Source organism: Lissotriton vulgaris, chromosome 6 (genome assembly GCF_964263255.1).
Source record: "Lissotriton vulgaris chromosome 6, aLisVul1.2, whole genome shotgun sequence".
Lineage (NCBI taxonomy): Eukaryota > Metazoa > Chordata > Amphibia > Caudata > Salamandridae > Lissotriton > Lissotriton vulgaris.
In genome coordinates this window covers 180,859,015-180,871,148 of record NC_141694.1, presented here as the reverse complement: position 1 = coordinate 180,871,148, position 12,134 = coordinate 180,859,015, and the positions used below count along the sequence as shown (strand labels likewise).

The 12,134-nt window shown below is 41.9% G+C and overlaps 1 protein-coding gene across 1 annotated transcript in view; it reads left to right on the top strand.

The window, feature by feature from the left end:
- The window catches only part of LOC147706984 (cytochrome P450 2K1-like), a 233,287-nt gene that overhangs the window by 123,857 nt on the left and 97,296 nt on the right, over window positions 1-12,134 (top strand). The window contains exon 5 of the mRNA XM_086926216.1: window positions 2,434-2,610. Within this exon, the coding sequence (XP_086782342.1) occupies window positions 2,434-2,610 (177 nt within the window). The remainder of the gene's footprint in view (window positions 1-2,433; window positions 2,611-12,134) is intronic.

Below are 12,134 nucleotides of genomic sequence, written 5' to 3'. Positions count from 1 at the left end.
ATCATGTGACGTAAGATAGGTCCATGGGGTAATTCTCCATTTCTCAGTCAACATTCAGGATACCAAAAGCAATAGGTAGGTGTTCTGCATTGATAAATACATTTCCGAAGTATTAGTAATGTTGGGTGTGAATTTACCAGTGTGGAATTACTGCATAACTTGCAATAGATTTTTTCATAGTATAACTGGTACAACTGGTTCCAGACATAGACAATGAAGAACACGAGTTCTAAAGTCAAACTCGTTTGCACTCCACTCGACAAGTGTGCCAGCAGAAAAGCAACCACTGCAAATGGGGAATCTATTTGACTTGAAGAAGTATGGTAGGTTTGTCTAAGAAAATGTGCATTTTCTAAGTAATGATCCAACCAAAACACAGTGCTGCATTCACTCAGGGTAGACTCTGTGCTTCCTCAATGAAGCATCCTTTTTGCAAGTCTTTTCCCGTTCAACATTTTCCTCACTCTTGCTCCCCCCCATGCGCACAATGTAAATAGTGCTGATGTACACCAACATAATGATTTTACCAAGCCCAAAAATGATGATTAAAAAGTGGGAAAATTGGGCAGAAAGGACATTGTGGCACGTAATCTTAATGCACAGGGCCTTTCAACAACAAACACACTGTTACTAAAAACCAATGCACACCTTCACACAACATCGAGTAGTAATATGTAATAAAAGTTGAGGGAGAAGACAGGGGCATATCTTCAGGGAGAGTGTTTGGGATTGTGGTATCCCCCCAATAAATGCGTTCTTTGTTTGGTAGTAGGCTCTTAGGGCAATAGACCAGGTCTCCTATGTCTTTGTTGGTTTTCCTCGGCATTCTCATTTTATTAAGAAAATAGGTTTAACTTGTTTTTGATCAGAATCTTAAAGATATAATGACAGTTTTTCCAAAATGTAGTACATCTGCAGCCACAGAATTACACCTTGAATGGGTACAAATGTACTACTTTTGGGAATCCATAAAAATTGGCAGTAGTGGACTTGGAAAGCTGCACCAGTCGCAGGTTTCCAGACATACTGCTGAGAATGTCATGTGACATTTTTGTCACATGATATTTTTGATATTACTATTTCTGAAAGGCAGATTGTAGAAACAGTACATTATTTCATTGGAAATAGGTCATTCTGCAGTATTACTTTTTTTTCTAGAAAGAGAAAATATTATTCTATTTAGAGAAACCCCTTTTTCTGCGCCCCCACGAATTATTTGGGGTATTCTATTTTCCTTCCTGCACTAAAGGGAGATTTCCTCCAGTGCATTGCTGGAGCAAGTCTCAGACAATTTTAAACAGAAGAAGGGTCAGGCAGAAGTTTGAGAATACCCGTAAATTAAAATGTTGGTGAGCTTCTACACACTCTTAAATCCGATTATGGTGGATTAACTAACGTCACACTCCCTACATTGGGTGCCCTACTGCATTATTGTATAGTTTTGATGAACAGTTATGTGAAAAAGTGGTTTATTGGTTGTGAATTGAGTTCCTCCACAAGAAATAATCGCACTACATTATTATGCCTAGTTAAATGTTTCAATAATGTAAACCTGTGCGCCAACCTTGGTGGCTATTGCCTGAGCAGACATGCTCAATTTATAGAAAATGTGCAATGCATTTACAAATATCAAAACAGTTGAAAAGTCACACGTAATGCAATGATCCCACTCCAATGTATATAGAGTAAAATTATTGAACAAAATTATCCCAGAATTTCAAAAATTCAATAAGGGTAACCGGAAATATGAATTGTTAAAGATTTAAGGACAAAAACACTAATGGTAGTCAATAGTTGTGGTAGACCAGGACCGAGGCACACTTTCAGGCTGACTGCTATGCCTCATGGGTAGGATAAAGCAACCATGTATGACCTCGTCGGAGGTTTTTTTGGGGGTTTTTTTTGTAAGCTAGTTCGCATTTTTTCACCTTTCTACTGATATCTATGTACCCGTATTTGAACTGGCTCTACTTGTAGGGAAATATTCATGTATATTTTATTACATTAGTAGAGGCAGTTATACTTTCAGGAGACGGCAAGGCACATGGAGAGACAGATGCTGCTCCCCAGCCTCTTTAAGAATATGACAATAATGTGCAGGGTCTGAGGCCCCTATGAAACACTGACACTTCTTGTGTGCACTTTGGACATGAACAGGTCCTATCATACATAGCAGCATGTCTAACCTGTGTTAAGCTTCACTTCTTGTGGACTGAGACATACAGCTACCCCCTTGAGATCAAAAATGAGATTCACAAATATAAGAAAAAACGTTGGGTATTCATTTAACTCTAATTGGGAGCTTTAATATAATACGCAAAACTTCGTTGATAAAGTATTGCATATTCACGTTACTCTAATGATGGTATCAGCATTGCGTGCCTGTTCGTAAGTTTGAATAATTCTTTATTATTTTGAAAAACTATATTTCAGCTTTTTAACATGTACCCGACCGTAGTTGGATTCCTACCTGGAGGTCACAAAGTGATGATGAAGAACATAAGGGAAATACAAACGTTTATCAGAACCACATTTGTCCAGTACCTGAAAGACTTAGACCGAAATGACCAAAGAAGTCTCATTGATGCCTTTCTTGTAAGACAGCAAGAGGTAACAAAATTAACTATTTTTGATTGACAGTAAATCATAATTATTTTAGAGATAAGTATGTCTGTGGCGCAGGCTATGAGAGGGAGGGAGAGAGAGGGACAGAGAGAAAGACAAGGACAGAAAGAGAGATAGAAAGAAAGAGAGAGAGAGAAAGGGACAGAAAGAGAGAGAGAGAAAGAAAGAGAGAGAAAGGGACAGAAAAAGACAGAGAGAGAAAGGTCACAGCCTTCAATGTGTGAATCTGCTCACACATTCCAAAGAAGTGCCAAAATAAGCTGCTATCACTAAGAGTGAGATACACTCACCTCGGGTAGCTTTGCTTGAGGAGCACAGGATGATAATCCCCAGAGAAATTGCATAAGCAGTGCGTATGAGAAATCAGCCTAAACCATAATAGTCAGACCTAAAATGCACTATTTTAATTTCACTAGGAGTCGCAGCACATATAGCCATTTCTACCATTTCTGCTGACCTTGGCAATACAGAATGGGAATGTGAAAGGGGTAGTGGCAGACAGAGCACAAAGGCACATGCACCCGTGTGAAGTACTGGAAAAAAAAAAGAAAAAAAACTTTTCACTGATGCCGGCTGCAGAAGGATACAAGCCATCCATGAAAAATATGATAAGGAAAGCGTGCTCACACGGTTGTCTGACTCAAAGCCCGCTCTAAGTATATGCATTGTATTCGATTGATCTTTAAACAATCGACAGTCAAAAGCTGTTAGCAGGCAAAGCCACAGAGAAAGGGAAAAAGAGGCCAGACCTCTCAGAAGTATCATATATATAAAGATGGAGAGCAGTCAATATTGTGGTTTCTATACAGTTTATTTAATTCATAAACCATAGACCCACAGGAGCAGCAGGGCAAACATCGCAGCTCTACCAAATCCAACCGTTTTCTCCTCAGAGAGCAAACCTCAATAATTCTAAATTACATCATGGAATTCTGAAGATGACACAGTAAAATTCTACATAACTTAACTTAACTTAACTTAACTTGTTGTTGTGATTTATGCTACTGCGCCCGCATATACAATTTTCTTAACTTGGTAAGCCAGCTCACCTCATTATCCTCGCTCCGACCCTGGTCCGCCCCGGCAGTGTGCCGTTTGTGCGGAGGGTCCTTTCTACGAGCGACACTCCCTGCTCGACTCTGCACCACTTCCGCCCTGCCTCTCCACCGTGCAGGTGAGCGGTCTAGTGGCTGCTGAACCGTACCTATATCTCGATCCCTGATTGGCTTCGCATGCAGACAACAGTGGCGGGCAGGCGGCGGGCGTGTTCCAGCGCTGCTGACACTTTTAATTTACACCTCAGCTGACTACGAGCTGTTTTGTGTACTTTTAACTTGTTGTTGTGATTTATGCTACTGCGCCCGCATATACAATTTTCTTAACTTGGTAAGCCAGCTCACCTCATTATCCTCGCTCACGACCCCGGTCCGCCCTGGCAGTTTGCCGTTTGTGCGGAGGGTCCTTTCTATGAGCAAAACTTCCTGCTCGGCTCTGCACCACTTCCGCCCTGCCTCTCCACCGTGCAGGTGAGCGGTCTAGTGGCTCACGTCGGACGGCATAAATGGCGACCTGGAGGAAGCACAGCGGGAGCGCCGACTTCGCGCCAAAGTCGCGCACAAGTCAAGCCCGTCTGCGCGCGTCCGCGGCCCGGGGCCATGCATGCTGCCCGTCGCATCACCTACTCCTCCCAGGATCTCCACTCCCTCCATTGCTCTGGCCCTCTTGCCCCCCACGTAGCTACTATTGCCCAGACTTGTGGCATATTGTCCTTCCATCCTTCCTGTATCCCTCCGGCCTCTCTTCCTGCCCCCTCCCTTCATTGTAACACCGCCCCCACTACCACCAGGATCAGCCCCCCAGCCGCCTGTTCCCTTTCGATTGTTTACCTCAATACCCGCTCACTCCCTAAACATCAACTTGAAGTATTTCAATTACTGGATAACAATAACATCAATATCCTGCTCCTCTCAGAAACCTGGCTCCATGAGGACTCTCTCCCAGACATCTTGGCCGCCATCCCCACAGGGTTCTACATTCTCCAATCCAACAGGACCTCTGGCAGACCGGGTGGTGGTGTAGCCGCCATTATCCGCTCCAAACTACATTTCACCTCCCTTACAACTACTCCCATATTACACTCTGACTTACTTACTTTAAAATTCCTGTCCTCTAAATTTTCCTTCACTTGTGTTTTAGTTTACCGTCCCCCCGCAAATATGCATTTTTTCTCGTCCTTATTTGGTGATCTTATTTCTCAGTTGGTCATTAACTCCGCCAGGATTTTAATCATAGGCGATTTTAACTATTGGCCACTAGACCCCCATGAAACCGTCTCATCAACCGAATTTACAAATCTATTACTTACAAATCTTGACGCAATAAAATATTCCCCTCAATACTAAGTTCATCAGCAATCTGGGCAAAACTTTTCAAACCATCTTCCAAGTTCTTAATGGGAGGCCAACCTTCACCAACGAAACACCTTGACTTTATTAAGCACCAAATCCTTGTCCATAGCTTCAATCCAATCCTGCTCAGAAATGCTCAACTCAAAAGAACCTACAGCATCGACCAGAGCTACAAAACATTCATGCTCATCCAAAATCTCATCATTATCTTCTTCAGAGGGAGGAAGCCTAGACAAACAATCAGCAGTGACATTTTTACCACCAGGGATATGTTGCGTCTCAAAGTTGAATTCTTGTAATCTAGCAACCAACCTAACAAGTCTAGATGACGCTTTACTACTCCTGACACCATCCATCATGAAAACAAGCGGTTTATGATCAGTAACAAGAACAAAAGGCCTACCCCACAAAAAACTACTTTTGAACTTTTCAACAGCCCAGACACAGGCTAAGGCCTCCTTCTCAATGGTACTATAGTGCTTTTCAGCACCACGAATTGCCCTGGAAATGAATGAAATAACTCTTTCTCTACCATCCACAATCTGAGTAAAAACAGCACCAAGGCCAACAGTACTCGCGTCCACAGTAACAAAGGATTTACCCTGGGGATCAAAAGTCTTAAGACCAGGTGCTTTGGAAATAAGTTTTTTGACACTGACAAAAACTTCATCATGAATCTTGCTCCAAATAAATTGAACACCCTTTCTAAGCAACTGTCTGAGAGGTTCCACTACTAGAGCATATCCTTTCACAAATCTCGAATAGTACTCTCCCAAACCTAAGAAAGAACGCAAAGAATCTTTGTCTTTGGGTGTACAAATTTTATCCAAAGTATTGACTAAATCTTCTTTAGGAAAGATGCCATCAGCCGTGATCTTGTGTCCTAAATAATTAAGCTCTTCAACCAAAAAGTGCACTTTTCCTTGCTGACAGTCATGCCTTTAGAACCAAGAATGTCAAGAAACTTATTGAAAATGACATTGTGTTGATCACAAGTTTCAGCAAAAATTAAAATATCATCCTGGAATGACTGAACACCAGAAATACCATGAAATAACTTCTCAATAAGTTTTTGAAACACGCTGGCAGCTGATGCCAAACCAAATGGCATCCTTAAAAATCTATACAATCCAAAAGGCGTAATAAAAGTGGTAATATCCTTAGAATATTCTTCCAGAAGCACCTGATGATAGGCAGATTTGAGGTCTATAATAGAAAAAAATTTGGCACCATTCACAGCTGACAACATATCCTGAATGCGGGGTAAAGGGTGTGTGTCAACAACAATATTCTTATTAAGAGACCTCAAATCCACACATAGCCTCAAATCTTGATTCTTTTTGAGTGCCAAAACAATAGCCAACACCCTTTCAGAACTATCAGTTGACTCGATGATACCTTCTGAACATAAAGTATCAAGATGGGCTTTCAATTTCTCACGCATACCAAGCGGAACCATACGTACTTTATGTTGAATGGGAGTTGCATATTTCTTTAGCTAAATTTTATGCATATAGCCTTTAACTTGACCAACAACATTTTTGAAAACATTTGAGTGTCTTTTGAGAATCATTTCAAGACTATATTTGTCCATGTAAACATTGTTAACATCAAAATCTCTAAGTTGTAGAGGGCGTTCAGAACCAGGACACAAAATTACGCCCAACCTACCTAAATCAAACCACCCAACAATATTCTTTCCATCGATGGCAACATAGATTTTTGTAAAGATTTTTCTGGATTCAAACTCTATTGAATCTTCAAAGTAACCTAGCATGGTAATATCAAAGTTACCAAAAGCTTTGGGATTAATATCAGAATTACGGAGATTTACATTTTTCCAATTTTCCTTGAAAAACACATCAGACAAAATGGTAATCGGTGAGCCTGAATCAGCCATGGCTTGAAAAGAAATATCATCAACCAACACAATGCCCAAAGGTGCCTTAAAAGGTAGATTGATATTGTTCACAGAAAATGCGAAAATATTGTCATAGACAGCTAATAACATATTCTGCAAATCTTCTTCAACAAAATCAACATTAATAACACCAGAATTCGAAGAACTAGAAACCTTTTTTTGTGCATGGCAAACAGAAGAAAAATGGCCAACTTTACCACAAGTGACACATTTTCTCTTAATAGCGGGACAGTTGGCATTATTTGCTAAATGTGTTTTGGAACCACATCTGTAACAGGCAAATGTATTATTAGAAACTTGTTTAAAACCAGTCTTTCCTCTGTTGGGAAATTGCACTACACAAACAGGTGAAACAGCAGAAGAATTGACAGTTTTAGAACTCTCAGCAAAAATCACTTTTGAAGATAAAATGGATCTCTCAATGCCTTTGGCTAAATCAACAGCCTCACTTAATGTCGGATTGCGACAAGCTAAAAGTCTTTCCTGAACTTTTTTAGATTCACATTAAAAAATTAATTGATCTCTAATACAATAATCAACAGCTGCGCCATAGTCACAATTAGCAGCTAAGACTCTTAAGGCAGCAACGTATTCTTCAATGGTCTCATCAGGAAATTGCTTCCTTTTGTGAAATGCATGTCTTTCAATAAGAACATTAGGCTCATCCTGAAATTGTTTCTCAAGTCTGGCTACAGCTTCTTTGTAAATATTCCATCCTTCACCACCGCCACTAGGTGGAGAAATAGGAATTAAATCCTCGTCGCCAATATAAAGATGGAGAGCAGTCGATATTGTGGTTTCTGTACAGTTTATTTAATTCATAAACCATAGACCCACAGGAGCAGCAGGGCAAACATCCCAACTCTACCAAATCTAACCGTTTTCTACTCAGAGAGCAAACCTCAATAATTCTAAATTACATCATGTAATTCTGAAGATGACACAGTAAAATTCTACATATGAGCTAATAATATACAGATGAAAATAGACATAAAAGAAAGAAAAGTAACCTACTTCCACAATATATCATGTATACTAGGGAAACAAAATGATACCTCATTAACGTTTTAACAAAACAGGAGAGGAATGGGGATATAGGCAAATCTCATGCACAACTATTCTTTACCCCATGACTGAACTTAATGGAGGCTGTCCACACTGATCCTATGAATTGCTTTGGATAGGCACTGGACTCAATTGTGAAAATCGAGAACGTCTGTGCAAGGTGGCATCCGCAGCAGGAAAACCACTAAAATGAAATGGCAAAATTAGCATTTCTAAAACTTGAGCAAGAACTGACTCTTTGGAAAATAAAGTATAATTTCTGGAAATACCATGATACGCCTGCTTCATAACAACTCTTCCTTATACTCCATTTTCCTGGTCACATACTCTAGCAAAAAAAAACTCCTTTTTAAAACAGACTGCACTGAGGGAATTACTCAACACATATTTAAAGCAACTCAAACAATTAATTCAATGCAATTGTGATACTGGGAAAAATGCACACGCAGTTTTTTCAGGTAAAAACATATCCTGGAATAGTTACCTAATCCGTAGTACGCCCTTTCCTTTAAACATTAAAACTGTTTGATACAGTTTGAGTATGATGTATTCTCAAGGAAATATCACAACTTTTGCAAAAAATGTGGGAAATAGATATTAGATTTTTAGTTCCAGCAATTTTCAACTATTTTCACTTATTGCAAACGATATTTGCATCTTGTTTGAGCTTAGATAGATGAAATAACTGATCAACCAAATCATGCTAAAAGGAGGGTCTGTCGTAAAAAATTATGCTCTTGCATTGTTTTGCGCAAGTTAGTATTCACTGTGCCATTTTGTGACAGACGCCATTTTGTATCATGATTGTAGCTAATTATTTGTCATTTCCGAGAAATGGGCTATCCTGGGTTATGTTACTTCGGAGATGAGGTTCTGCCACATTAATACATGCACTGTCCTTATTAGCACATTCCTTCACTTTAGATGTAAGCCTTCTCCTACTTGTCTAGCGGCGGGCACAGGCAAAATGACCTTGAATAGTAAATAATGTGTCCCCGGCCTCAAACTGAAACTTCTTTGTAATTTACTGTCCAGCTGATACTCTCTGGAAAATTCAATGGTGGGCGTGTCTTTGTTCATTCTGAAATGTACATAATGTATCGTTATGATTGCTGATGTCAGTCCCCTCTGCAGCACTTTTAAGCGGCTGGGCAGATGGGGCTCTGCTCTGAGTGTATTCTAAATAAACTATTATTAGTTTGTGTTCTCTACTGTCTGACTGACTCTTCATTTTAGTGGAAGGCTGAGAGGTGGTCATTGGTGACCCGACTCGGGCGACTTCCTTCATTTGTTAGGGCCCAGCTAAAATTAATTCGGGCAGGAATGCCCAGTCACAACTTAATAGGTTAGCAGAGCTGTGTAGCCCCCTCATCGGAAGATTTTAACCCCTCCCGCCTGGTTCGATTTTGCCCCAGGGCCTGGCCACTACTTCCTGGGTGCCCTGGAGCCCACCATGCATGGCTGCGGGCAGGGAAAGAGATGACAGCTCCCACCAGCTGGAACTGGAGTGTTTGCTTTTGCTTCTCCTGCCTGCCCCTCTTCACCCAAGCTAGCTTGAATCCTGTAGCAAAGTGAGCAAGGGGCTCACTGCACCACTGGATTTAAGCTAGCATGGCTGATGCGGGATGATGCCCCGAAACCGGTCCCAGGATGCTTGTTTCCAGTCCTGGGAGGAACTGGCTTGGCAGTTCGGGCTGGACTTTTCCCATGAAGAACATGGTTTGCATATGGCTGGGTCCAAACTGGAGTGGTGTGGTGATCAAAAGAACGATGGATTAAGCCCAGATCTTTGTGACTGGGGTGAATGTTTGTTCAGCGTTCCGTCCATCATTTGTTCCTTTTGCTGCCCTAAGTGGGAATAGTAATCCCAGACATGGATCCTGTGCTGACAATGCCCCTGGATTCAAGCTAGCCTGATGCCCCTCTAGGTGGGACCTAAGTTGGCATTTCGTGCTGGACAGTGTGCAACAAACTAGCCCCGGTGAAACTATGAACCCCCAAGCATTCTCAGCCATCAGTCCCCTGCTTTTCTGAAGAATTGAGGAAGAAAAAAAATGCTTGTAAGCACTTAGAGCGCATCTGCAGAAGAGACTATAGTAACACTGACAAAGACATAGAGGCAGAGCCTTACCCTTTACAAAAACTACTATTTAATACCAAAAGGACGTTTTTCACAGAGCAAATCATACAGGCAAAATCCTCATCCAAAGAACTCCTTAAGACAGTAACCAAACTGACTGCCCCCCTGTATCCCTAAAATTCAGAGTAGTCCTGAACTATGTGAGGAAATAGCCACCTTCTTTCTTCAGAAGGTGGAAGTCATCTTTTCCTTGTTTAAGCTCCCCCAGACAGTGGAGACAGGTGTTTCAGCCGCTCTGGCAAACAGTACTATGAATCTCGAACAATTCTGGACAGATTTGCACGACTGGAAGAACGGGATTCTATTAATCTCTTGGCATCTATCAGATTCGGATCACCATATGACCCTTTCCCAGTGTCCGTGATTAAACAAGTACCAAAGCTTATTGGCACGCACTCACCCTTTCATTCAATGCCATCTTTGAGTCTGGGCAGTTTCCCAAGAGATGGAAAATTGCGTCCATTCTTCCACTACTTAAAAAACAAAATCTTGACCTAAGGACCCTAATAATTACCGACCGATCTCTCGTCTCCCATTGCCTGCAAAAATGGTTGAAAAAATCATGAATACTGAACTCAGAACATTCCTCCAAGTAAATAACATATTAGACTCCGCTCAATATGGATTCAGGACAGAACATAGCACAGAGTTGGCCTTGATAAAATCGACAAAGGAAATATGAGAGACTCTGGCCTAAGGAGGCAATGCATCATTAATTATGTTAGATCTCTCTGTGGCCTTCAAATGATGCTTTGATCAGCCTGTTATCAGTAATCGGGGTTTAAGTAATGCTTGGAACCTCCTGAGATCTTTCCCCACAGAAAGAATTCAAATGGTGGACTTCGATAAAGTCCGCTCGAAACTTTCTCCCTTCCGTGTGGAGTACCGCAGGGTTCTTCCCTTAGTCCCACATTTTTTAATGTCTTTATGACACCTTTGGTAGCTTTGATCAGATCCTGAACAAGAGGCCGAGAAAGGAAAACATTTTCATGACTGCATGAAAGCGGTCAGGCTGACCATGAACTGTTTGAAGCTAAACTCAAGCAAAACAGAGGTCCACAATTTTGGTAATAATGCCCGATTACTGGGACTCTCCATGAGCCAACTAGGAAAGCAAAAAACTGGGGGTCATAGTGGACAACAGACTCACCTTCGAGGACCAGGTATATGCGGTTGTCTCTGTGCTACCCTACAAATCCCTCGTCAACATCGGACCCAAATACCTCAATGGAAGAGTCTCCTTCCACGTACCCAAAAGGAACCTCCTTTCTGTGGACCTCGCCCTCGCAGAGACCCCCCGCATCTGCAGAACCAGAGCAGGAGGTAGAACCTTCTCCTACGTCGCAGCCAGAGCCTGGAACGAGCTACCAGTCACCATCAGACACTCTCCGACCCTGCACACCTTCCGGAAGAACCTCAAGACCTGGCTCTTTGACTGAACCGGAGCTGCACCCCCTCCAACGCCTTAAGACCCTCGCGGGTGAGTAGAGCGCGTTAATATTCCCTGATTGATTGATAGCTTTTACCTTCACGGCTAGTGTGGCTCCTAATCAAACTACAGATTCAATTCAAGTCCCTGTGCACGGTCTTCAAGGCCTTCCAAGGAGCAGGTCCGGACCATATGAAACAGTGTTTTCAGTGGTAAGTCTCCAGAAGAGCTCTTCGCTCCACAGGAGCAAAAGGAGTGATCATACCCACAGTTAAAAAATCCAAATGGGGTGGTAGAAATATCATCCTGTGTGCCGCCAAGGCCGGGAATGAGCTCCCTTCCCACCTCCGGAACACCACTGAGCTCATGACATTCAGGAAAGGACTGAAAACCTAGCTTTTCGCCATATAGGGCATCACACACCTCTGCAATCGATATGTAGCAGTCAGAGCCAGGACACCCTTGGGTAACCGTTGTGCTTAAGAAATTAAATTAACATAACCATTCCCATGAGGAACAGGGCCAAGACTGATTTGCATGTGGCTG